Source organism: Cygnus olor, chromosome 3, assembly GCF_009769625.2.
Source record: "Cygnus olor isolate bCygOlo1 chromosome 3, bCygOlo1.pri.v2, whole genome shotgun sequence".
NCBI lineage: Eukaryota > Metazoa > Chordata > Aves > Anseriformes > Anatidae > Cygnus > Cygnus olor.
This window is the reverse complement of record NC_049171.1, coordinates 110,247,306-110,275,088: the sequence shown is the minus strand read 5'-3', so window position 1 is coordinate 110,275,088 and position 27,783 is coordinate 110,247,306. Positions and strand designations below refer to the sequence as shown.

Below are 27,783 nucleotides of genomic sequence, written 5' to 3'. Positions count from 1 at the left end.
TGCCACAGTCTGTTGCTTGCAGAAGTCGTTCTGGGCAAAGAGGCTTAATTTTTCTCTGCCTCATTTTCCCCACGTGCACAAGGGGCTGTGGAGGTTACCCACGGAGTGTGCCCGTGCTGTAAGCACCAGGAGCCAGGCTGATATTTGTGAGCTGGTTTTCTGATTACTTCACCCTCCGGACTGGTGCACCAGTCCCAACGAGCGATGCACGGTGTTGTCACATCGCCTGATTACGCCTCTGGATGTGCCTTGCTGAAGTCACACCTGCCTCCTCTGCTCTGCTGCTTGTGGGCGAGGGATGGGTGCTGCCTCGTCCTCCTGTCCTGTGGCTTGGGGCCGGTGTCCGTCTGTCCGGCAGCTGCAGGTTGGGCTTTGGAGAAGCACAAGAGAGGGGTAGGGGCGTTGATGCTAGCACTGAACAAACTTTCCTTTTGGACCCACGTATGATAAAAGCAATGGGGCGCACACCAGGGTGTGCCATCAGGTGCCATCCGCCCTCGGCAGGAGGCTCCATGTGCTGCTTGAGCTCTTCTTTTGTGATTGTCTTTGGAGTTGAGCCCTCTGTAGGCTCCTTCTGCCCCCAGCCTTTAATGAACGTGCATCAGTGGGGCTGAAGCGATGCTCGCCCACTGGCAACCCGCTGCGTGCCTCGGCTCCATCCCTCCTCGCTCCTCTCCGCCTCTCCCCCGTATGGAGCACTTCACGACCTCACATTTCGGCAATTGTGCTTAGAGAGGGTTGGCTTATTAACTTAAAGCAAATTAAATTTTAAAGAACTGGTGGAAGAACGTAATTTAATCCGCACAGACGATGGGCCTGATGGATGGGGAGTGGTTGCACAGCCCTGCCTCGGCACAGCGCAGGCGTGAGCAGCGTCCCCATTGCTGGGCATGGGAAAGGGGGGACCGGCTGCCAGGCTTGGGGTGGTTCGGGTTGGTGCCGGGACTCAATGTGGGGTCCTCTCCGAGTTCACATCCGGGCAGAGGAAAGAGCACGCTCTGCTCTAAAACCCCCGCATTGGCTGATTTTGTTGCCGCATCTTATATTTTACCTACTCCGACCTGCCAGCCAGCACCAAGTCTCTTAACCCTTCCCGCGAGGAACTCAGCTTTGACTCACAATCGAAAAAATGTTCATGTGGCTGACAGCTGACTAAGGACTTAATGACAGACCGCGGCACCGTGGTGATTACGGCCGCGGGCACGTACCGCAGCGCATCGTGCCCACGGTCTCGGCAGCACTGGCTGCTGACAGAGTTTGTGCAGGTGTCCTTCTGAATCACCTCGAACGTCCAGTCTGGACTGGGAGATCCACGAGGGACCCCTGAGCTGTTAGCTGGGTCTCCTCTCCGCTGTAAGGAAGCCCACCAAGGTCTCTTTGCCCCCATTTTCACTGCAACCCCTCCGTGCAAGAGCACAAGGAGATGCTGAGCATGGCAGAGGTGGCTCCAGGAACATCTCCCTTTCCCAGCGTGGTGAGGATGAGCTGTCACCGCCGAGGCCATATGCAGCATCATAAAAACCTGGCCGAGAGCCTTTACTGTTTCTTCCTCCATCGCTGCAGAGAGATCACAGGACCATCCGTGCTCTGACGGGAACACTGGAGGGGACCATGTGTTGGTGTCGTTTGCATATGACTCAGAAAACCTGTTCGACACGAAGGCTGGAACAGTGTGTGGCTGTCAGAAAACAGAAAATAGTTGTTTAAATATCAAAGATGATCTCAGAGCTGCTCCAGGTTTCAGGGCTGGGAGGGGAAAAATTGGCTGTGGCAAGGTGGGTCGGCAGAGGTGATGCTGTGCCTGGGGGGAGTGGGCACGAAAGGGGGAACCCCCTCTGTTCCCCAGGCAGGTACATGTTTTTTTGGGTCACTGCTCGTTTTGGCTCCCCAGCTCTGCTAGGCTCCAGCTTTTAGCACCAGCTCCTCCAGACCTCGGGCATGCCGCAGAGGACCACTAACCTCTCCTTCAAAGAGCGGAGGTTGCTCCTTTTCCATAGCAAGGGACGAGCACCGAGCCTGTCCTCTCCCCCCAGGGCTTTCTTCATCATACCCCGTGGGTGCTGCTGCCAGCTACACCCAGCCGTGCCGACGTGGCTTAGTAAGGCGAGCACGGGACCCGAAACCCAGCTGAGCCTCTGCCCCGATGTGCCCGAGGCACAGCATTCACCGCTGCGTGCCTCAGTTTCCCCGAGTAAATTGGACGGTGATGAGATCTGTTATTGGATGGTAATGAGATCTATTATCGGATGTAATGAGACCTATCCACGCTGTCACACATGGGGTGAGTGATGCATCGCACGCAGCACCACGAGCTGCCTCGTGCTCGCCCTCCATCGCAGCACCTCCCGCCTCTCCCTCCTCTTCCTCGCCCAGGAAGGGAGCAGAGAGGGGTGCTGTTCCCAGGCTGGCCCCAGCAGGTTTTCAGTGCCCTGAAGCACCTAACGCCCGGAGAATTAACACCAGGTAATGCAGTTCTTCCCATTGCTAGGAGAGGGGCCTTGCAGCTGAGATGTTCTCTGCTTCGTAATGCCCAAGTGTCACCCCGACCCTTCAGCTCTGCACCGTCCAAGCCCAGCACAGCCAGCTTTGGGTAGATTACAGGGTAATTCTGCTCAACCCTCCCTGCTTTCTGTGGGATTCGGGCACTGATTTGGGAAGAAGAGGCAGCGCTCGCTGCTTTGTCGCACCGGGACGTGCTCGGTCCCCCCACAGCAGCCCCCAGCTCCTGCCTGTGCTCACCTCTGCACAGCCAAACCGTGACCGAGGGGTGATGTGGGGGGGCTGCTTGCTGGATTTGGGCTGAACGATGGCCAGCACCCCCAGGTCCCCTCCAAATGGGGCCCCCACCACCCCCAGCCCTGAGCCTCGGGGGCCCATCCATGTGCTGTGGTAATAATAATAATAATAACAACGATAGTAATAGTATTAGTAGTAATAATAGAAATAGTAGTAATATAACAACAACAACAATAGTAGTATTAGTAGTAATATTAGAAGTAGTAATAGTCATAATATAATAGTAATAATAAAATGTAAAATATATAATGTAAAAACAACAATAATAGTATTAGTAGTAATATTATAAGTAGTAATAGTAATAATAATAATAGAATCACAGAATCATTAGGGTTGGAAAAGCCCTTCAAGACCATCTGGTCCAACCATCCCTCTACTACCAATGTCACCCACTAAACCACGTCCCTCATCACCACGTCCATAACAACAATAATAATAGCAGTAGTAATAGTAGAAGCAGGAATATAATAACGGAATAATAAAAATAGAACAATAGAACAGTAGAATATTAGAAAAATAGAATATTAGAATAATAGACTAGAATAATACAATATAACATAATATAACAAACATAATATAATATAATAAATATAATAATTACGTAGAATATACCTTCCCCTTTAAACCCAGCACCAACACACGCACCCCCTGTAACACATGCACCTCCATACATATGTTATATAGAGACGTGTCGATATTAAAGCATAAACCCACACCCCTGCAAGCCACACACAGCGGCACGCACGCATACATGTATATGCATACATATACACACACAGAGCCCAGCAGCCCCAGCCGCGGGGAGGCACTACAACTCCCAGCATGCCGCGGGGCGAGGCCCCTCCCCTCCGCCCGCTGGCCCCGCCCCCCGCTCTCTGCCCCCTCCCCTGCCCTCCCCTCCCCTCCCTCCCGCGGCCGTTGGGTGCTGGAGCGCGCGGCGGCCGCTGAGGCAGAGCGGCCGTTGGCGCGGCGGGTGGCGGCGCTCCGCTCGGCTCACCTCACCTCACCGGCTCCGTCTCTTCCTTTCCTTCTCCTTCCCCGTCCGACCGCCGAGAGAGAGACCGGGAGCCCCGGACACCTCCTTCCGCCTGCCTCCCCTTTCCTTCCTGCGGTGAGTCTCGCGCGTCTGTCGCGACGCAGCCCGCCCCCGCGCCGCCCTGTCGCGACGGAGACCACCTCCTCGCGATTGCAGGGAGGGGGGGCTCGGGGCTTGCCCGCCTCCCCCTCATCCCCCTTCCTCCCCTCCCCTCCCCTCCGCATCGCTTTGTGCTCCGCTGGAAGCCTGCAGCGTGGGTTGCCTTTTTTTTTTTTTTAATTCTTTAATTTCCGTGCTTCTTGCGAGTTTGTTACCTTTTTTTTTTTTTTCTCTTGTTTTTTCCACCTATTCACGACAAATTTGTCCCCCGGGGAGGAACAAATTTTGGGGGGGGAAGCTCTTTGTCACGCAGCAGGCAGGAGCCATCCGCTTGGGGGGGGAATTAAAAAATAATAATAAATAAATACGAAAAAATAAGAAAAAAAAAAAAACACAAATATTCGCACTCCGGGGTGGCTGAAAACCGAGGTTTTGGGGTGTTTTGGAGACGTTTTGGGGTGCTTTTTGCCGAGGGGAAGGGGGCCCTGGGCTCGGCAGCAGCACAACAAAGGGGGTTTTGTGCGGCCGCTGCTAACCTGCGGGCACGGGGGCAGCCCGCCGGTTTTATCCTGAATTTTGTACCCTCCCGCGACAAATAATCCGACGTCGGTTTCCTCTGGAAGGATCCGGATCGGCGGTGGATCAGAGGTAGCTTTTATTTGCTTGTTTTTTAATTGTAAGCTCCTCTCGGGGGGACGCGCAGGGTTTCTCCCATCCCCTCGTCCTCTTCTCCCCTGGTTCTTTTGTGGGCAGCCAGGGATCCGGCACAACTTTGGTCGGCTTTTTTTTTTTCTTTTTTTCTCCTCCCTTTTTCACTCTTTTTCACGTAGTTAAATAATGAGGTTTCAGGCAGAGCCGATTGCACGGGGTGATGCTGTGCTGCGTGCCGAAACCATGGAGAGGATCTTAAAAGGCCAGGGCAGAGGAGGAGCGGCTGTGCTTTCGGCTATTCCCCCCCACTCCTAAAGGGGATAACGATATCTTAAAGAAATTTTTACACTGAAAGCTCATCTCTTGTGTTTTCAACCCCCTCCAAAGCCGCAGTTGTTCGACCTCCGCACGATGCAGCTTCTAGAATACGTGCAAGCACCAAGTAGTGCTCCTGGCCATACCCCTCAAAAGCTGCTCTGATGTTTTTCTTGGGACTCCTCTGACTTTACAACACCCCACTTGGCAAGCAGGGTTACAAAAGACGGAGCTAGACCAAGCCCTGGGCTCAGCATCCCAGGCACGGTGGCTTTATTTTTGCCATTTTGAAGCCACGCAGGGGGAGACGCGGGGAAGAAGGCTCTTTCCGGTTTCAGTTTTAGCAGCTTTTAATATTTTACAGAGAAAAAAAAAAAAAGCCGGATGACCTGTTGATGATGCATTTTCTGTCACTTTTTTATGCTGAAAGGCGCTGCTGGGTTAGTTGAGACAAAGGCTTTCCCAGCAAGGCTGGCCAGATTCTCATTTGCATGTGTTGTGCGGGCCGTAGGGGCTTTGTGTGTTTTAGGCCAGCGATTTCAAAGTGAGTAATGTGGTGGCAAAGTTCAGAGGTCTGCACCGGACACTTCCCCTTCTCCTCTGCCCTGCCTCCTCCCCCCAGGAAAAAGCCTGGTTTGTAGGAAACCGAGGACTCGTGGCTGGAAAATGAGGCCCTTGTAGTGCCCCGTCAGAGACGGATCTGAACGAGTTGTGGAGTTCCTACCCGTTTTGTATCAGTGGCCAGGCAGGAAGCTTTAGGAAAACGTTTTAGTTGTATTTAGGCATCTGCAGCATACCTTCAGTTTAAATGCCTCCTGTTTCTAACGAACTAAACTTGTAGGAGCGCCTACATTTAGCTGAGTACAGTCTTGTGAAGCATGCCTAATGAGTGTTTCGGTTCTTGCTAAACTCTGAAATGTGTTTCTTAATGCAGCAGGTTGCCATGTTATTGTTTGTGTCTGAAATCAAAGTTTCAAGTAACTACTCGTATTTCAAGTGGAACAGAACTTGGTGTTAGTATGAAGTCTGTCTGCTACAACCATTGTGTGTTTTGGTATTGCTGTTGGTTTGTGTTAAGAAACAAGGCATGGAGAACAGCATTCTTTCACTTCAGGATTTATAGCTAGCGACTGTGTTTGTAGATGCAAAATAGAGCATCATCTGCTCGGAGCCAGTGATGTTTAAACTCCTACTCATTTGTAAGGAACTAATTGTGAGTATATTTTTGTATATAACGTCGTCTTAGGATCTCTAGAATACAGGAAAACATAGAACCTGGAACTGTTTGTAGATGCTACTCCATGCCATGAGCTAACAAAAAGAAGAAAGAAGGTGTTTCATGAAAAATAAAAGTCACTTTTAAGCATGTGCTTGTAAGCTAAATTGTACGGTTGATCTGGAACTCTTGCAGGATGCTATTAAATGGAAGTACTTGTTGCTAGCTGGTCACTGCTCATCTTGCTGATTAAATCATAAAAGTTCTGACTGTAGGTGGCATTAAGAGGTAGAAGTTCACAGCTCTTTTGCTTCCAGACGTTCATTCCTTAATCTTCAGATTCACAAGTGTGCTGACAAACTGTCAAAGGAAGTGACAGCAAAAGAGATGGTGTAGGAAGTAGGTCAAGCACTGCTAAATACTGCTGAGATAGTTTCAGTGGAAAAAAGTAAGCTTGCTTCCATCTGATCTAGTTTCTGTTTCCTTTCAATCTACTGGTTACAAGAAGCACCAGGAAATCTCACGCTCCTGCTGTAGTCCCATAGTACTACTGAAATTAATATTGCATCCCTAATCGGGCACAGTTGGTCTGCCTGGCTGGAAAGATTCATGGTGAGGAAGGTAAAATAGCATTTTAGTTCTGGTTCTGTGAGGTGTTGAATCCCTGCAGATTGCGTCAGCTGGGCAAAGACGAGGTGCTCCTGTGTTTCCCAGGGGTCTTAGGCAGCTTGTGGGGTAGATTTCCATTCCTGCTCCTTCTCCCTGTGCTGCTCCAGGTTGTGCAGAGGCAGTGCTATCATGGATGATGATAATTGTCACAACTGATTGTGAATGTTTCTTGTTCAACATGTTGTTTGAATGGATCTATTCAAAAAATTGCCTTCCAAGTTCAAAACCAATGAAATTATTTGGCATGCTAGAAACATCCTTAAACTACAAAAAAGTGAGCTTTACTCTGTTGCTGCTCTGTTCTAAAAGCAGTAAAAAAAAAAAACTGACAATAATGTGATGTGCAGAAAAATTACAGCCTTGCACTATGAGTATGTTCTTATCCAAGTATCCTATATTTATACTGATTTGAAAGCAGGTATTACTTGTGGGATGGAGGAGGTGCTTCAGAGCTTTGCCCAGGTGAGTGCTCGGCTTGTTGGCTCCCTACGTGAGCGCTGTGCCGTGGACTTCTTGTGCTGACCATTGTCATGCGACTGGGAGCAGCAAACGTGGCTAGCAGCTTGAAGTGACCTTTCTGCAATAACCTTGTAGTTGTGAATAAATGTAAAAAGTTCAGTGGTGTCTGCTGTGACAAGCTGTTTAGGCCACCTTGAAGGGGCTTTACGGGACAACTCTGTTGAGCTGTGCTGAAGGTAGGTGGTCATCAATACCAGTCTTCTTTCGGCGACATCTCCTACCTGGCACACGAGGTAAATCCTGTGAGGTGCTTTTTAAGGATTGGGCTCAAGTGAGAGCTTGTCGGCAGTTTGGTTCAGGCTGAACGTAGTGCCTGGTGGGAGCATTTGGTTAAAGATTGATGGTATCCTCAGGTCCCTGCCATGTAGGAACATGGTTTGGTTCATGAATAGGTAATAAAAGTTAATCTGCTGACCTTGTTTCTTAATCCGTGCTGCTGAATTCAGTCATAGTGACTTGACTGCCACCCATGGTATGTACTGATATAAATGCTAAGTTTTAGGCTCAAATCTTGTGTGCTCGAGAGGGGAATGGACTGAACCTTGTGGGTGTTTCTGGCTGCCATTTCGGGAGTGGAAATGTTCTTTGATCTTACTCTTCTAACTGAAGGTGTATGGCAGTTGGTAGAGTAGGAGCAGTCAAAACCTCTTACTCTGGCCTTGCTATATTCCTTTTGGGAAGAGGATTTGCTCAATTCACACTCACGTAATACTTTTCTTCTTCACAAGTAGAGTATGTTACAGAAGACTTTGGATCTGTGTCATGCTGGCTCTGAATGCTCTTGATCTCCCTTGATGTTGGCTATACAGCTATGTCAACCAGATGTTTTTCTATGCTTATACTGTTTGCAGCAGATTAATTGCAAAAATGTGTTTTCAGAAGGGGAAAACGCATTTGTTTTGGGAGAAGGTTTTTAGTAGTGTGGAAATATTTAGGCCAGAACGGTTCTGGTCCGGGTATACTAGGTAGGGTGGGGATGTATTTGTTGGTGGGGGCAATTACACCTTCTAATTGACAAAAGTTAACCAAAGACCCAGATGTAAGCAAGCTTCTACTGACAGTGTTTTTGTGAGCCTGTTAGTTTACTTATTCAGTATTCGGGGAGATAACCATGGTGGTTTTGGCAGAAAAGCTTTTGTTGCTAAATGCTGCATTTCCATTTGTGATTCCGTAGCATTTGCTGTAGTGGCAGAGGCTCTGTGTTGTAGACAAATCTATGGTGTAGCACAGAAATGAACAGCAAGGAAACCAAGAAAAAGCTGAAGTTAGATTCAAATCAGAAGGGATCTGCTTTTTTTTTTCTTTCCAAATAGGATAATTGGAATAGCTGTTAGAGAATGTGGTGTTGTGTACTGATTGAGGTTTTGGGCAAATTGGATACATCAAAAATGCTTTGTAGTTGCTTGCAAAAGATGGGATTGGAGCAAGTTTGTTGAGTAAGATTCTTTGGGTAGTAGTTCATTGGAGTTAGGACTTGAGGCAGAAAAAGGAAAAAACCTGTCTAGCCAGCATTGTCTTTAAGTAGACCTCCATCAATGGATTATTGCCTCTGTTGCCAGTTGATATATCTGCTTGGATGGAGTTAGCCATTTGTATTTCAAATAAGTAATGTTTCTGCAATTATATGATCCTTTGGTCTTAATTACAAACAGTTAAAATACTCTTTCATGAGCTGGGATATTTTCTTTATTTCACAGGCAAGGTTGGTGACAGAGTTCAAATCTGAAGAGATTATTTTTTTTCTTCTTTAAGAAATATTGTAAGAGTTGCCATTAATGTTGGTGGAGCTTAAGGCCTGCAAGAGTTTTCTGGAGGCGTAATGAGAGCAAATCTGGATCAGATTTGAGTATCTCCCCCCAGCCTGCTTGCCTTTTCAGTGCTCCTGCTTAATTGTGTGTCTCAGGTTTGAGTAGAGTAGTGAGCAACTGGGAAGCAGCAGCTGTTGAGAGTTCCTCCCTGCCTTCTGCCAGCTTGCCCTCTAGCATGGTAACCCTATAACCTGGGTCAACAACATCAATGTTTTCATTGTTCTTTGGGTCAGGTTAGCTGGACTGTAATCTGGGGGTTAGATCTAGCTTGAAACATTTCCATTCAGCTGGTCCTCTGCCTGAGGAGTGACCCACAGTGACTGGGGCAGCATGCAGAGCACTTAGGTAGAACTGTGGGCTTAGAGCTGGGAATTAGTGTCCATGTAGCCTGTGCACGTGGCCCCCTTAACCTTCAGGTCCTTTGGGCTGCTATAAGACAACATTAAACTAGTGGCAAAATTAGGCTGAGGATGGCACGTGTTGGTAGTTTTTTTTCTTGTGTTAAGATCATACTGCTCTGCCAGTTAAAAATCTACCTCCAAGTGCCCGCTTTCCCTACCACTAGTTCCTTCTGCTCTCAATGGTTGAGTAGTATTAAATAGCCAAGACGTGATTTTAAAAACATGCCAACTTGAGTAATACTTCTGTTTGCTTTGTCCTAAGAGAAATTATTCACGTTAAACGATAAAAGTAGTTTCTGAAGAACTTCTGTAAAGAAATCTCAAGGCTCCTCTTGTCTTAAGTGTTAATGTGTATACTGAGATTTTTTTGGGTGATGTTTACTGATGCTGCCTTGATATCCTTTTCACTTACCTGAAGCAACTGTAATTCACTACAATACTTTTACAAGAATAAATATTGTCTCAATCGTGGTTTAACACAAGGTTCAACTGGGAAAATAAGTAACGGTTCTTTTGTCATATCATGTAGCTGAACTATTTATTTGGTATGAGGTTAGGGGAAAAAATCCAAAATGCATCACACATGGAACCTTACTATAAAGTAATTCACTTCCTTTTAAAGAACTTGTTGCTCATTTTCCTTCTGTAATGCACCTCTTGGGATAAGCTGCTAATTCTAAAAATATGTCAGTTCCACCATTTCCCACTAATATTTTTTTTTCTTTGTTTGGCTTTGGTTTGCTTTTTCCCTGAGCCACTTTAAATACTCTGAGGCATGCTTAACATGGAAGAAAACAAATGTACCTAGGTATTTGAATCGCTGTATTTAGATCACTGCTGTATTTCAGGGCTAGTGGAAGATGACTTTAAACTTCTGTTTTAAAGTAAGAGCGTACAGGGGCCTCAAGCTTTAGTTAATGTTTCAAGTGGGATGCATACCTGCTCTTGGGTCTGGCTCCTTTCTGCAGTGCTAGTGGTCTGTTTTGAGTTTAGAGAAGACAATGCAATGTCACTAATGATGTCAAAATTGTCTGACAACCAGAGGAGTTTCTCACCTATGGGAAACCAGAGTTAGTGACTGTTCTATAGTACTGCTATTTCCATCTTCATGATCAAAACCTTATGGTAATTCAGTTTCAGATTTGGGAATACCATAGGTATTCAGAGCTCTGCAAAAAGCTGTGTGATGCTCACAAATGGAGGGAGTACATTGGTTCTCCATTAAGGGCTTCTACTCTACGTTAGTAGTGATGATCAAAAATTGGATAGTTGCAGAGGAAAAGATAATAGTCAAGCTGGAAAACATGTCATCTTGTTAACACCTAACTTCAGCACCTGCTATTTGTGTGTGTTGGGGGGAGTATTTGTTTAATGTACTGGTAGTGCAGGACGTGAGAGATCCAGCTCAAATTCCCCAAAACTTACGGGGACAGTCTGTAAAAACTGCTTCTTAACAGTTTCTGCTTCTTTCAAATACATGGTGCAGAGAATCAGAAGGCTCCCGAGCAGGCCCTTAAGTGTTTCATTCGTTCTCTTTCCTTTCCCATTTGACTTTCCCGTTTGCTAATGTTTAGGCAAATTTGTGATGATAGATACTTTAGATAAGGAGTGCTCTTCTGGTCCCATCCACTGTCCCTGCATCTCCTCAGCAATCACGTAGCTGTGCACTTGGTGCCCTGGGATTGGAGAGCAGGCTGAATGCAAGTTACACAACAACACGTTACAAAGACAGTTGATCCCTCCTTTGTGCTTAGATGACTTTCATGGCCAAGTCATCTCCTCTTGATTCCTGTGGTAGGTGGATCTGTCATGCAAGAATCTTCGTTCTTTGATCTTTTGTTAATAAGGTAATTGCTATGCTGCTGATAGCCCACATCAATTGTTAAAGCATTCATTCGGTGCTGTATGTGGTGGATGAGAAATGTCATTAAAGTAGAACTTTCCCTTTTGGTGCTGCATGACCTGTTGGCTGCTGGTTAAGGTTTCTGAAAGCTACTTCAGGTTGTTGCAGAGGGCTGCAGTACTGTGGTAAGGGTAGCAGCTGGGGTTCCTTCCTTTCTTTTTAAAAAGAACCGATACACGGTTCTGTTGAGTGGTCAGCCACCTGCTGAAGCTGAGGAACTCAGCTTGATCTTGCAAGCAGATAAATGCATGGGCAGCTTTGTTATTTTTAACCACTTAGCTTCTCTGTGCACGTGTGCGTGTTTTTACAGTCAGTATTGTGGCTTTGGCCAGGGGCTTTCTGAGCAGTGTGTGTCCTTGTACATGTTCCTGTTGGCTGAGAAAGGCCACGGTGCCATATTGAGACGTGAGGGCTTCCGTGGCTTAGGTACAGCAACTGCTTTTGAATTCCTAGGCCAACGTGTGTGCTTTTTCCTCATTTAAATAACTGTTCCTATTTCACTGCTTTATGAGCTATGCATAGTCAGCAGTGGAAACTCCTACCTGTAGAGGAAAGGTGTTGGAAGCATTTTTCCTGCAGTTTTTCATTTAGTGTAATCTTGGAGAGGAGCTTGTTGAAGTCGGCAGTGTCTAAATGGGAACAGAGATAGGAACCTGGTCCAAACGATAAGGAGAGCGTAAACCTTTACCTTAAAGCTCAGAGGGACCAGTTGAAGGGAGAAGTGAGGAGCTTCCTTATTGTGTCAACTAAGCATGTGTAGCGAGTGTCTGGCATCTTTCAGTCTCTTAGCATCCACAACAGCAAGTACTGTAGGCCTGCTGCTATTTTATAGCTATTAATAAGGAGCAGTAACAATCAGATTTATCTGGGCCTTTTGTCAGTGTGCATTTCAGAACTTCATTTGTTAATAAATAGCAGTTCTAAAGATCCAGATAGTGCTTGGCTTAGATGTAGCATGAGATAGCACGAGAAACATCTCGTCTCCTCGCCTTGCCCTGAGCAGATGCCAAGCACAGGGTAGAGTGTTCCCTCTTGCTGCCTGGCCTGTGTCCCCAGGCGGCGGTGGGGCTGTGGTTCTTCTGCACAAGCACCATTAGGGAGGGACACTGTTCCCTCCTGAATCCCAGGGAGGAGTGGGGAAGGGCACGTAAGCCACAGATAATAACAGAAAACCTAAGAGATTTGTGCTCCACTATCCTATCCAACGAGGAGCTTGGTGTTGTTTTGCTCTGTTGCATGGTTGGGAGGTGGGGGGAGAGGAATCTACATGCAAGGATGATGTCTCCAGAGCCCCAGATGGATGTTAAGTTTGGTTTTGCTTTTATTTTAATAAAGGTAAGAAACTCACAGGTGTGTTGATGCTTAATTTGCCGATGTTTGGAGGTTGCTATAGGAATGCAAATGAGTATTCGGTTACTAATCAAATCTTGCATTGCTCTGAGGTATGTAAACTAATGAAATACCAACAAATGCGAAGCTGGGTGAATAAACTGATAGTGTAGCATAAGTTTCTCAAGTTCACGTGTTCCGTTTCTTCTGCCTCCACTGCATCAGCTGAGGTGTATGGCTCAGTGTGACTGAGGAGCAGGTACAGAACTTGCCTGAACCACAAGCCTGGTGCTTAGGGTGAAAGCACAGTGACTTCTGGTGCAGAGAGGTATAACATCTGTTTGTAACCTTTGTCACAATGGGACGGATTATAAAATGACAAATACTCTGCCAATAGGCATATGCTCAATTCAGCATTTCACAAAGTATGCCAATTAGATTTAATACAAATGTTCCCTTGGAAAGAGCACCTTGATTTAATTTTTTTTCAGATGCATGAAGTAGAAATGGTCTGAGGCTCTCTGTTTGTTCTTTAAAGACTAAGTGCTATATTTCTAGCTCTTGGCAGACATTGTCCACAAGTACTTCATGTTCCATTGGGCTTATGCCAAATTTAATGTACTGTGTGTACTGAAAGCATCAAAAACAGGCTTACTTTAATTTTAGATTTTACAGCTACCATTATTGATTTTTCTTAGAGCTGTTCCATCCAATCTGCTATCAGTTTAATTTCTTTTCCCTTAAGGAATTTGGGAAAGGATCTTGACAGTGTTTATTTGTGTGGCTAGGGACTGTTTATGTGAGTGAGAGCTATAGATCAGACATCTCTGCTGTGGCCAAACTCTCCATTTATAGAAGCTAAATCAGCATGCTGAATTATTTGTGAACTCCTGACTTTAGCAGTGACTGGTATGCTGTGACTAAGGGTGGTGTTATAAACAAAGTCCATCAACTGTTTTTCAAGAACCTTGAATTTGATAAAAATCTGAGATGGGAAAGGACTGTTACGATCAGCTAATCTTCGATCATATGGTACCAAAAATTGTGGGCTACCATTTTGCAGTCCTTGTACACCATACAAGTACAAGCCTGTGAGACCTTCGACTCTGAAGAGACAAAAAAAAAAAAAAAAAAAAGTAGGGGAGAGAAACAGCACAAGTAGAAGTTACGGTAGGTTGACAAAGAGAGGAAGGAAATAACAGGGGGAAAGAATAGGGCACAGTGCAAAACACCCAACCAGCATGCGTTGGTTTGTTCATAATGCCACAGTCATCAGGTCTGCTGATCCCTGCCTGACAACTTTGTCTGCTGGCTTCATATTTTGGCTGTTCGTCTTTTATTTTCAACCCTCGGGGCCAAGTAGCTGTGCATAAGCATGGCTTCTGGCCAGGTGGCTCATCGCCCTAAGAGTGTAGAGCAGGATTCCCTTCCATTATGTTGATGTGGAAGAGCATGGCACTCAATGGAGCCTGCTTTTTCCCCCTCCCCCTCTTAGTAGTTTTTTTGTCTCCTTTGATTAAATGCAGGTCTGCTCTGCTTTCTGCTTTGCAACTGCACCCTCTGCTAGTGCCACTAGAGCAAAAATTGCTCAGGTAATCAAAGTGGGGAATAGAGGGAGGGGTCTCTTGGTGCAGAGAGACTTAAAATCCCAAGACGTTCTATGTTTGCCATTAATAGGACCTGTTGTAATTGAAGAACATGGGAATTACTAGTTAGCCTTCATTGTAGGCTTAACCACAGCACCCGGTGGGTTTTGTTAGGCCTAACTCTTATGTGTAGTTTGAGAATAGTTTTATGTCCAATTTCAGTTGTCCAGTCCTCAGGCATAGTTTGCAATTCAGATTTTACTTCATCTTAAGGATGGAGCTTAGTTCTTGAAAGCATTCCTTTAGCTTTGATAATCTTCAAAATACCATCCCGCAGTCTTCAGAGGCTGTATTTTCGGTGGTCTTCCTGTCTTCTCACTGCGCCTTAGCACACGTGTGCTGAGGGCTCTGCTGTGACCTGTTGCATTTCTGCTTTGCCAAGCAGCTCTAGAAAATGCTTTCCCAGTGTGCAACCACAGACCAGTTAGGAAGAGGTTTTGCAACTGGACCCTGAGATGTGTTAACATTAGTATAACCTGCCCGGGAGTTTTGTTATAGCAACTGCCTATGGAAGTAACTTGCATTAATATTAGTGGGCAAATTGTGCCTCTTTTCTGCCTCCCAAAAATGTTTTGGTAATTTTATTATCTTGGTGTCCCTTCTCATAGGGGGAGTAGGTGCTTCATCATGCATCAGAACTGAGTAAGATGACAGTGCTCGTTTTCCTCTTGTCTCTCAATTTGTCCCTGTCCCTAGACCCCCAAGATTAGCAAAAACTATTAGAAGAACTGTTCTATAGAAAAATGTAGAAATGACTAAACCTGTTAAAGACAGAGTAAAGGGTTGTTGCAAGTCTGCTTTTGTAGCAGGGACAGAATTAGAAGGTTTTAGTTTATTGCAGTTACTGTGCTTGCTTTCAAGCTTAATTTTTAAAAATCCTTCATATAAGCCAAGTATTAACTCAGTATGCATGCTAGTAAGATTTGTGCTGTACTAAGCCATCTTTTGCTGATGAACATAACTTTTGTTACATGAAGGAACAAAATAAATTGAATAGAAGGGTGCATATAAAGAAAACAAAAATCAACTCCAAGGTTAAGAACAGGAGTGGCTATGTTTCCTTGTTTTTTCGAGATTAAACACAGCTTTCAAGTACTGCTGAAGAACAAGCCCTATTTCCTGTCATCTCACTATTAATTAGTCCATGCATTTAAAAAAAAAAAAAAACACACAACAATGAACACATTAATTTTGCTCTTTTTCTGGAAACGAACACCCAGGCTGCTCTATGCAGTTCTCCCTTCCTGTTCTGTGTTTGCAGATGCAATGTAATGAATCAAATTGAGGAGTGGATCTGGGTCTGAACCTGGGGAGACCATACCGTGGCTGTGCAGAAACGTTGTTGTCTAAATGCAGGGCAGCAGGGAGGACCGCTGCTTTTGTAGGCAGTGGTATTTTATTCTGCCTTGAAATTGTTTAACCTCGGAATGAGATCCTGCTTTATGTTAGTGGTAAGCAAGTGCAGGCATTCCTGCAGGTCAGGAGAACAAGTGATAAATAATAGTCGTGTGATGCAATGCTTCTGTCTTTGCATGCAAAGCTTATGCCTAAGTACTAGTGGCCAGGTTTCTCAATGAATAGAAGTTACTTTGGAAGGGAACTCTGGAGATCATTGAGTCCAGATCCCCTTGCTCCCCCACTCAAAGAAGTTTGAAGTTAAAGCCAGCTCTTTCATCCTTTTATTCAGCATGGTATTGAACAGTGTACAGCCAGGGTGTCTGCTGACAATTCTTATCTAATGTTTACCTGCAACTGTCAATCTTCTGTAAATGTGTAACTTAGACATACCCAGTATAATTCTGGAATGTGGTGTGTTTTAAGTTTCATTAAGTCTTGAGCATGCTTGTACAGACTGACTGGTATCTGAATTCACTGAATAATTTTGAACAACTGTTTGAGTTGCTGTGTACTAGGAATATCAATTGGACACAGAGTGCATGCTCTGCTCAAAGACATGCTGTAAAGAGAAGAATTGCCAACATTGGTAAGTCTCTACGAAACCAACTTCTTTACAGTGGCTGTGAGCAACAGGTAGCTTTCCCACCTCTGCCTCTCCCAGTTGACAGTTCTCAATTGGTGATGCTAGCCGTTTGGTGCTAATGTGGATGGGGCTTAACCATATGGTCTCGCTCTCACTTTCTCTCGCAGTGTTGAAAAATGTTGTCCTGTCTACACTAGCAGCTAACTGATCTGAACCCATTGTTGACAGCCACCATCATCAACAGGTCATTTTCCCTCTGCGAGCGTGGCTTTTGATTATGTATCGTAAATCCAAGTGGAAGTGCGGTTACAATCTTGCGGTTCTTGGACACGGTGAGTTTACATCTGCACGGTTGTTCTAAGAGAACAAACGTTTCTTCTTACACTCGAACTTCTCTAGATGAAAATATGTGAGACACAAAAAAAAAAAACAACATCTAGAATTCCTTTGAAATAGACTTTTTTTTTACCCCATAAGGTTTTGATTGAGATTAGTTGCTAGAAGTACAAGTGTAGAACAATACAAACTATTAGTATTGTCTTGCTGTTACTGTCCATAACTGTATTGGTTCTTTAAACACTGTATTTTTAAAGCAACTGGAGAGAGACTGCTTGAAGCTGATCATCAGACAGCATCTCTCCACAGCAACTGCAGGTGTTATTGGAGACATTACTGCTAAGCTGTACCAAACCATATTTTCTCTTGTCCCAATGTTGAATTTCTACCGAAGGTGGTTTCCAGAGGCCCTGAGCCGGTGTAATATTGTAGTACCTGCTGAGAGTGATCTCTTGTTTCTCCCTCTCATTTCCCCGCCCCCTGTGCACACACAACCCCACTCCCGAGATCCAAGTTGTGCAGCCCTGCACCCTTCTTTGCTCCAGATCTGCTGACCAGAATTTTTCAACGAGGTGACTTTTCTCACTAACCCAAGAGAAAGAAAACTCCTGCGATTAAATTCCCAAGAGGTTCAGGGAGATGAGGTTCAGGCAACTTTGTCATTAGACTGACTATATACCCTTCTGATGTGGTAGGCTTAAAATGCTTGCTTTGCTTTTGTAGCTTTGTCTATGAATGTGCTTGGCTTATTCTTTTTTCTTAGCCCTCTTGTTTAAGGACAACTGCTGCTGCCTCCTCATTATTGCTTGCACCAAAATAATAAGGGAGGGTTGTGAGAACATTAACTTTTCTTTGCTTGGACCGCCTTTGATACAAAGTTAAGTCTAGAGAAAATGAGAATACAAGCTCAAATCCAATGGATATGATTAATAGTGCGAAGACTTTTGGCATATAACTTTGAAAATGTTTACAGTTTTGTATCTTGGGGGATTGGAGCCAATAGGCATGAGATGCTAATCATAATGATGTTTTTCATGATCAAAGGTATCATTACTTCAATGGCTGCTATTTTTGTTTAAACTGCCAAAGTCCTAAAACTGGTTATGAGCAGTCAGTATTGGTGGTTAACAGTCTGAAACATTTTAAGTATAGAAAACTCAACCTCATTTTTTTTTCCAAGTGAGTTTGACTTGAATTCATGCTGCATATTTCTTCTAGTTTTAGATCAGCTGTGGATTACACTGTGCCTCTGTTTTCTGTCAAGTTTTTATCCCAAGTGAATTTTTATTTCAAAATTACTGAACAGTGCCACTGTATTTCAAAGTGAAACTTGTCAGATAACACAGTATGGTCTAGAGCTTTAAAAATACTGTAGCTAGTAAGCTTTGTTTTATCAACTCGAAAGTCTCATCTGTTAACAAAGAAATTTTATCTAATGAGATAGAATGGGTCAGAGAGGATTTACAATGTTCAAGTACTTGTGTATAAGCCAAAATACTTGTTACAGGCTCTTAGCAAGTATATAATTCCTTAAGAGCTGCAGAACACAGTTGTTAGTGAAGCTGAGGGCTTTGGAAGCTCAAAGATACCTGGTATTTGAGTGCTTCATCTCTTCGGGCAAACAGTACACAACTTAAATACGGTAACTGACATTGAGCGTTGTCTCTGACTGCACTGTAATTATTCTGAATGTCTGGGGCTTATCCAAAATCAGTGTGGTGAATTAAATTACACGTCCAGCCCAGATCTGCTCCAGTACAGTCTTGCTTAGGTAGGCTGATAGTGATCTTGCTTACGCTGGTTAATTCAGCTGGCTTCGATGGGGTTGAATCCTTACTTGCACCTACATAATTGGGCTCAGGTATCAGGTTTGGTTAGGAGACCTGCTAGGTGGACAAGAACAGAATTAGGACTTCAGTTCCTTTTTCCTTGCTCAGTTTGCTTTTGATTTTTTTCAGCAGAGTATGCCTAGAAACAAAGTCCTGCTGCTCAGTACAATTGATCATCTGTTAAACAGATGAGCTACAAACCTCAGTTTTATTTTTGTGAAACATTGTGAAGACTTAATATAATAAAAAGAGAGAAAGGACTCGGTCTGTTGCTACATTACTGTGCCAGGAAATAATCTTTCCTCTCTGACCAGTTTCTTAGTTGTTCCAGCCATGGTATGATGTAGTTTTACTCTTTTAACAATGGCTTTATTTAGATTATCCTTTTAACTAACAGTTTTGGCATGCTTTAAAAAGCCGTTTAAGGAAGAGGATCTTGCTGTGATACTTCAGATTGGGCTAAATGTATAGGCTGCACATCTTTTATTTTTTATTTTATATTTAATTAGAAAGTCTTCATTTGTAAAAACCATCTATAGAGCATGTTGAGTTTGCAAGCAGTTATTCAAAAGGCTGAAGTTTTGTCAAAAGATGCTGTCTTCTGTGTATTGCAGCTGTTTCAGATTATTCTGTGAGTTTCTGGTTGGTAAGAGATTCCACATTGTTTCTGGTTAACAAGAATATTTTTCCTGTGATCTTTGATTTCTGTTGGCTGCCGCTTCAGTGGGAATTACGACTGTTTCAACGCCCCTTTGTGTTAGGTCCTCTGCTACCTTTGCTTATTTTTTGTATCCTGGACCTTTATTTTTTCAGATAAATATAAGTCTTCAGTGTATATAGTTATAGTCGTACTGTTTGGGGATGTGGTTTGCAGTTTTTATCCAATTTATACTTCAGGTAGGCTTCTATATCAGAAGTTAAGGAATAAGCAACATGCTCTAACCTTTGGGAAACCCAAATATTTAAATGTTAATAAAAAAAAAATCAGTAAGTAGTGTGAGGCTGTTGGGAGGGTTGTCACACTTATTCTGATTGTATTAACCTTTTCCTTTCCTTGAATGAGGCAGGGTGACTTGAAAGAACAGATCTGGGTATAAACCCAGTATTTCCTGAACTTGCGCTCCCTGATGTTTGATTCAGTCCTATTCTTAAAAGAAGTACAAGTGTAAACACACAGTTAATCCCACAGCCAGACTTTTTGAAAATCCCAGTCCTGCAAATATGAGCATGTCTAGTTTTAATATCAGAAGCTGTAAAACCATCTCTCAGTAGCAAAACTAGGAATGTGCAGTTGTTCCCAGAATCGGTGCTTCGCTTCTGAGTCAGGCTATAGCTGACTGTTCTAGCTGGACAAGTTTCATGACTGAAGCTTTGTGTAAACAGTTGGGCTCCTGCTCTTTGACTATGATGTTTGTATCTTCCTCTTAAGTACTTAAAACAAAACAAAGCCACTTTGAATAAGTCTTTATTTGTTTCTCATTTCTAATGATATAGGTACTCTAACTTTGTTAGATTTTAAAAGTAATGAAAATTAAATAGCTGTGTATCTGATGTTACTGATATAAAACCATACTTTGAAGAGAGAACCTATTTTTTTAAGCAAAAGGTTTTTAGAAAATAGTATTTCCTTGTATTTGCCCATTTTTATTGGGTTTTTACCTTTCTTCAATTAAAATGAAATGCCTTTCTTACAAACAGGAAAAAGCCTCAGCTTGGAGGTCACTGCTAAAAGAAAAATACTTCACCTCAAACTAATAAAATTATTGGAGCTGATATATATGTAGGTTCTGTAATGTTCCTTAGCATAGAGAATATTTCAGAGTTGTTTGGTAACTGCTAGGACCAAAATGAGATCAGCATGGCATGTTTACAGACGAGGACTATGTAATATAAACAAGGCTAGAGGAGGTAAGCTTATGACAGCACTCTATGTGTTTGTGGAGTTCAGAGTTTATTTGGGGGACATGTAATTCACACACTTCCATCAGCAAAATGCTGAATGTGCAGAATGACTTCAGAGTTTAAAGTACAGCAGTGTCTGTGAAGCCAAAGAAAGTCTCGTCTTTTCTTTAGAGAATATATATTACTTTTACAACTAGTTTTGAGGTTGCCAAAGCCAGGCTGAGTGTGCTTGATGTTTTTTTAATTCTAAATAAAACGCTTGTCACTAAGGTGTATGGAGGCAATGTATGCTGCTAAGGCAGCAGCTGGTTAGACATCATAGCTCATCAGAGTAGTAGCCTTTGTCCCACTTGTCCCAAATTTTATTAACTCGTTCTGTTTTTTAGTGTCAAATTGGTTACACTGGCTTTGCTGTTTTAGTAGGTCTCTGCTTTATTTGCTGTGTCTGTTGTATAGTTCATTACTTGAATGGGCTTGCCTAAATGTGTTCCTGATCTGGAATTTGCATTGGTCTAGGAGCTTGAATGTGGTCGGGTGTCTTAGCTAAGGTTGGGTAGTGACTTCTTAACGTGCGCGTACTTGGCTGCTTGGCCTCTTCCTTCCTCTGCTGCACGGCACTTTTCTTCTCTGCAGATGGATGACACGAGACATCCTGAAGCAGAAGTCACAAACTGAATATGAGCAGGACTCCTACAAACCTTTGAGTGCGTGTGAATGAGGCACCAATGTGCTCGCTATGCACAGCTGTTAGCAATTTGAAGGAAAGTTCATAAACAATGTCAGTCCCAAGGGGGCTGCACCAGAGGACCAGAGAGAGCCCTAGCTAGAATACAGCTTTAAGCATGTATTTTTTCAGAAGAATTTACTGAGTTGTGTTGCTTGAAAACATTTTGTGGGAAATAGGTAAGCCTGCTCTAGGTGATAAGAAATACACTGAGCTTGTGTCTCCAAATCTCAATTTTATGAATCTTACTGATTTTTAGGCCATATATTGAGGGTCTGCATTCACACAGAATTCTGTTGACTTCAGTGGATCAAGGGAGAACTTTTTCATCTTCAGGAACACCTTCCTTGCTTACTGGTAGACTTACATTAGCAAGACAGCAATCTGACTCCAAGTATTTCATTAGGGTGAGTGGTGTGACTTACCGTCATTGTAAATGCAAGGGCAGGTCGTGAAACTGCCTGCTGAATATTTTAATGTGGTGTAGCAGTGGCTGCACACTTTGACTATTGCTGAAGAAGTGCTTTACCGTGGTGACTCACTATCCCTGTGCGCTACCAATTTAAAATCTTTTGTCTTTGGATGTTAGATTTTTGTCCGATTTTTGCTTTCCTCAGTGATGCACACTCAAAGGCAACAAAGAGTAACACAGATTCTGGAGAACATGGTATTTTGTGGGGAAGGAAGGGGGACCACTGTCATGGTACACAGGTACCTCTTACTGCTTTTGAAAAATGGATTTTGTGACCCACACACTTAAATATCTTCAGAGTACTTTTGGTTGTAACTGAAGACTATACTATCTTAAAGAAAACAGTTGCAATATCCAGCTGGATAATTTCTTTTATTTGGAGGTAACATTTTTCTGTATAGAGAGCAAATTTTAAATTGAACCTAGTGATACCTTGAAAACTTTCAACTGTGTCAAATATTAATCATAATTTCCTTAGCTCTTGATTTTGTTAAAACTGGACTATATGGTCAGGCCAAATTCGCTTGTGTGTTTATAAAAGTATGGCTTCTGATCTAAGTCTCCTTGGTTGAGATATTCTATCCTTGGCTTTTTTTGGTGAGAATACATGCAATAACACCAAAACTTTTATGTGAAATGACCATACATAGTACTCAAATGGCTGTGTTTTACTGATTTGTGATGTTATTCCCACCGTGCTAACGTTACTGTAGTAGTATTTTCTTTGTTTTCTGTTGAAATTTCAGGAAAAAGCTTGAACATCATGTTCTTTTCTCCCTTCTGTCCGAGTAAAAGTTAGGGAAGGCATCCCTAGCACTGACTTCTTAGTACTTTTTGAGAATGACCTTTGTGTTTTTAGGTGTTAGTGCCCATACAGAGGTAAATGGATGGCTGTTGCATCCTCTCAAGTGCAACTGCCTGTTTATCTTTATAAGCAGAAAACCTCTTATCCAAATTGGATTAGAAGTGTAGGAATTAAAGTATTGCTCTTCTTTAGATATGCTAAATCATGCATTGTCCATGGGATTATAAAGGAGAAGAAAAAAAAGATAATTAAATAGCATGGGATACTTTTTTCCTCTGAGCAGTAACAAAGTGGGAACGGGTAAGTGATCTAAGGAAACATGAGGAGGTGGAGAAGATATTTGAACTTCATCTGTTTGACTTGCTGGCTGTGGAAGGATAGTAACATGGAAATATAAGTGTACAAAAAGACAGTTTTTTTGTTTGTATAGCATTGTATTAGCATAAAAACTGGTTAAACGTATTCATCAAGAAACAGCTTCTAATATATTGGAAGACAGCAGAATATAACTTTATTAGGAATTTATCACACATGCAAAGTAATCAATTCTTATTTTCTTGGATTGTTGCTTAAAGTAATCTTTGTTGTTTGGGCTCAGGTACAGAACACTGAGAGATTGCTATAAAGCCATGCTTGAATGTCAGAAATATGGGAGACTGAGGAGCTGAACCAGCCATTTAACTTATATTGTAGCCCCCTAGATATCCTCTTGGGCCACTGTAAAAAACTGACACTAGGCTTGCAGAGAGTAGGCAGACCTCTGACATCTCTCCAGAGGTATGTAGGTCATATGCTTTTTTATGTAAATGCTGGAGGTGATATGTTTAGAAAGGACCAGGTTTTGTACCTTACATAAAGACTGTCCAAAGCTTGAATTTAAGAGGAGGAGGAATACATTAAGATGGTACATTTATTAGCTGTGATTTACCAAATATTCATGCATGAACTACAGACTTGGGACTTTCACATGCAAGGTTTAGGAGGGCCAGGTGGAGGTTATCCACACTTTTTTCTTAAACTGGAGTTGCAGATGAACTACAGTTGAAATGGTGAGTGTAATAACAGGGTGGTAAGGAATTTAGGGTAAAGCAGAGGGAAACTCTATTGGATGAACTTGGCTTTTGTGTTTCACAGCCTCCCAAAGTGAAAAGGAACTTGCCTTATTTTAAGATATCCATTTGTGTGATGTGGGAGTTGAATAGAAACTATACTGAGTAGTTTTTAAATTTTGTCCTTAAGATCTTTTTTTTCCTAGTGAGTGTGGAGAGCCAGCATGCTATAGCTGAATTTCTATAAGTGAATACTTTTCTGTCCTTTTTTCCTAATCCACATGAAATGTTTTTTCTTACTAAAAGTGAAGCAAAGATGTGTTAACACTTTTAGCAAGTCTATGAACTTTCTCTGAAGAAGTTCCTGGTCAGGCAATCTAACTTTGTGGGAATGAAAACTTTCAGGTAATGCAGGTTCAGCTAGTTCTACTAGCAGGTACCTTAAAAGTTTTGCAAGCAGGAAAAATATGACTTGAAAATGAATTTGAATTGGGCCTCTGTTTCTTAATTTAGGGAAACCATAATACCTGAAGCTCAGTGAATCTGAGCTCTGCTCTTCAAAGAACTTAAAACTGCAGCTGAAAAATTCTTTGAGGAAGTACTTGAGCATAGCCTATGTTAATTGAACTTCCAGATATGGCATTTGACTTGTTGTGTTTTCAAGATCCACAAATGTTCCTGGAAGACTTAAACTAAAAAAAAATAAATCAACAACAACAAAAAAACACTTCCACAATAGCTGTGTCCAGGTACCTGAGAAATTCAAGCTTACTGTCTTGGAAAGAAGCCCAGTGCAACTGCATCTGCATGTTTCTGGCTTAGTAGATGGCTTACATCAGATTGACCTTTTGGGAAAATTAATTTTATTCAGATGATGCCTTACTTATCTTTTCAGTCTTGTTGTTTGGGAATCCAGCACTTCTCATGCCTCAGACCGTTCTTGGGAAGCCAGATGAAGGACTATCTAAAGAGCAGGTCAATTCCTGAATATCTTATTTGGGCAATGATTGCTGCGAATACAGTTCTATAATGCCATTGCTACACTATTAAAGGGGGCAACGTGTTTGTGAAGCTGTTGTGAAACACAGGGGATGCTGTGTGTCTTAACCTTTCAAAGTCTTAATCAGCCCAAACAATCTCCAGTGTGTGTACAGCAAGCTCTCTGCAGTAATTTTTGCTAATCATTTTGTTTCAAGTAAACGTTGAAACAAACTGTCATAGGAAGGCTATCAACAAACATGAAGCTCCAGGTCGGTCTGAAAATTTGCTTGTCATCTGCAGTTCTCCAGCATTCAATATACCTTCCCTATTTCCTAAGGGAAGGCATGTCTTCAGAGGCCTCTTCATGCCTAAAGCTGAGTCTCTTGCAGCAATAACTTGACATCTGGTAAGCCTGCTCCTGCTCTGAGCAGTAGGTTGGACTAAATGACCTCCTAAGATCCTGGAGTGCTCTGTGATTCTGTGGAGTTCTTCATAAGAAATTGACTCAGTCTTTTGGAAACATATAAGCAGCATTCTAATGCTGGTGCACGACTGAAGGGCGAAGGTGTCAAACCTGTAACATAGGTGGCTTGTTTGAAGGTGCCCTGCATTTAAAATCCCTTCTGATTCTTTTATTTTGAATATCAAACAGATAATGTTGTTAATATCATCGGAGACTTTTCAAGATAACTTCTATTTTTATATTTTACATCATAGAATCATTAAGGTTGGAAAAGACCTCCAAGATCATCTGGTCCAACCATCACCCTACTACTACTGTCACCCACTAAACTGTGTCCCTAAGCACCATAATATTGCTCCATCTAGAATCACTTTAGAATTAGATCTGGGATTAATTCTTGAGTGGTTCTATTGAGTCCTGCAACAGTCCTGCTGTCCTGTAGATATTTTTTTAGTCTTGCCTGAGATTCCTTCAGCTTCTAGTAAGGTTTACTATGAAATTTTTTCTCAGTCCAAAGACGAGTGATTTTGCATGCTCTTTGTTTGGTGGGGTCTCTCCCCAGTAGGAGTTTGAAAGTACTGAGTTAATCCAGTGCCAAAAGCCTCATGCCTACTAAAGCAGAAACCAGCCTGGAGACAGAGGGCCAGTTGTGTTTTCAGTCTGCCAGGTGGGATACGCATCAACAGTAACATGCTGTCCTTGAACCAAAGGAGGACTTCCCTGGCGTACCACAGGACAACGCATGCAAAGATCTAAGAGTGGAATAGGACATGGTAAGAAGTGCTCGTTAGGCTCGTTTAATGGCAAAGGATGACTCGAGTCATGGGAAATACCTCTCTGCAGTGTGATGATTTGTTGCCTCTCTGTGACTAGGCTAGTGCAGCTTCAGTGATGAATTGCTCCACAGTTGCCTAAGGCTTGCCATGGTTGTTGGATGACAGATATTGTAGAGTTGGCGAAACCTTTTGAAGGAAAGTTTGCTGTGCCTTAAGAAATTGAGATTCTACTTTGTTCTTTTACTTGGCTGTCCTGCAAATCTAATTAGCTTCTCCAACCCCTTCCAGAAGTGGTTAGTGTAGAAGAGTTAACGAAGTTGTACCATCTACTCTTCATGTTACAGCAACTTGAGATACAGCAAAGCATTCTTCTCTAAAAGCTCTAACTATAACAATGGACCTTTGTTTGCTTGGTCCTTACAAGAATTTTCTTCTTGCTATTAGGCACCACACAGTGGTGCAGGGAATTAGGTCATTTCCTTCCCTCCTCCTCTTCCTGCAGATTACTCGATTAACATTTCTATTGTATACTCTAATTAGCATGTTCTTGGCTTCAGGCTGCTTTCCCCCCATAATCTCCTTAAAACACTGTAGTATGACTTTATTAACTGTATAACATGGGAACTCCTTGCACAGAGATTACACGCGATGTAACACAATGAAAGATTAATGGGGCTGGCAAGTCGGTAATCTGCCATCCTTTCTTCTCCCCCTGTGCAAGACCTCTGGGAACCCGATAATAGAATCAGCACTTCCTGATGCATGAGATTTGCCTTTTCCTGGGTATCATTGGCTTTGATCAGAGTTCTGTCACTGACCTGGTGGGAAATGGATTTAAGGTAGTGTATAGTGCATGTTTGGCATTCAGTGTTGAGTGTATTTCCCCTTGGGACTGTTACAGATCCTGTTCTTCTAAGGTTCTGCTATTCGTGTTCTTTAGTCTCTTCCACCAAACCCTATGTGCAGCGATTTTAAACACTTATCCTGTGTTTGGGGCTTTATTCCACTCCCTGCCTGTTTCATTAAATAAAATTATCAACAGGCACGTGTTTAAAATGTCTCTTGAAGTGTATTAGTGTACTGATCGGGGAACTCTATGATGAGGAATTTGCCACTCGGATTTCTCAGCTGTCCACACAGAAGAGGATATAACATCACCCTTTGTCCATATCCATGAGTCTGTCTTTTTAACTGATACAGCTAGAAATGCATTCCTCTTAAAAGCTCATTTTGAATGTCATGTGGAATCACGTAATTATATCAAACTGTACAGCATCTGCTCGTGAGTCAGATAGAAGAACATGACGATACAGCCCTTTATTTCTTTAGCAACTTCAAGGAAAGAACCTCCCCTGCAGTTAAGCATCACTTCATGAAATTAGCAGCGATAACTTGGGCTACAGATTTCATTGTTTTAGTCTAGCATGGTTGACAGCATCTCTGATCAGGGAAAAGTCAGGTAGTTTGCCTAGTGAGAGTGCGCTCAAGGCATTTGCTTCTACTCCTTGAGGCCATTCTTATGTGGAGCAGAAATCATTAAACCTTCCTCTTAATAAAAGTCAAGAACAGAGTAGAACATGGCTGTGGATAGGCACAGGCAGGGAAACAGTATTTCATCGGACACAGCCACTTTGTGTGCTAGGTCCAAAGTAAGTGCAAATAAACCCTGCTTTTAAGATGAGGGCATGGTTAGCTATTGAAAGGGCATTATGCAGTATATTTGTCTGCTAGCAGACTACCCTCCAGAATACTGTGGGTCGCTGTTATGGGAATAGATGGGATGTAGGGGTGAGGATTGTTTCCTGTGGGAAGCTGGGTTGGACAAGTAGAAGGTACATCCAAGCAGCTGCTCATTCTGCAACTTCTTATGTGACTGCAGAATACAGGAATCCACAGGTTTATTAACCTGGGTTCTGAACAGTGGCAGCTGTAAAACAAAAAAAAAATAAAATAAAGCTCTTATAAGAAGAAACTCTTAGAAGCCAATTAATCTTAAATTTGCTTTTTAGACTGAACACTTTTTAAACAGTGCAACTCGAGCGTTACGACCACTGTGAGAAAAGTATTGCAACTTCAA

General features: G+C 43.0%; 1 protein-coding gene across 4 annotated transcripts in view; it reads left to right on the top strand.

Moving 5' to 3' along the window:
• The first annotated feature begins 3,705 nt into the window (after positions 1-3,705).
• PELI1 (pellino E3 ubiquitin protein ligase 1) overlaps positions 3,706-27,783 on the top strand; it is a 44,945-nt gene continuing 20,867 nt past the window's right edge. Inside the window, exons 1-2 of one of the 4 annotated variants that reach the window (XM_040553617.1) lie at positions 3,706-3,907; positions 16,537-16,701. In XM_040553617.1, coding sequence (XP_040409551.1) covers positions 16,647-16,701 — 55 coding nt within the window. In that variant the 5' untranslated portion in view covers positions 3,706-3,907; positions 16,537-16,646. Of the gene's footprint in view, positions 3,908-4,398; positions 4,580-15,623; positions 15,635-16,536; positions 16,702-25,356; positions 25,364-27,783 lie in introns of those variants that run through there. The other 3 variants (XM_040553620.1, XM_040553618.1, XM_040553621.1) reach the window with 3 other exon arrangements.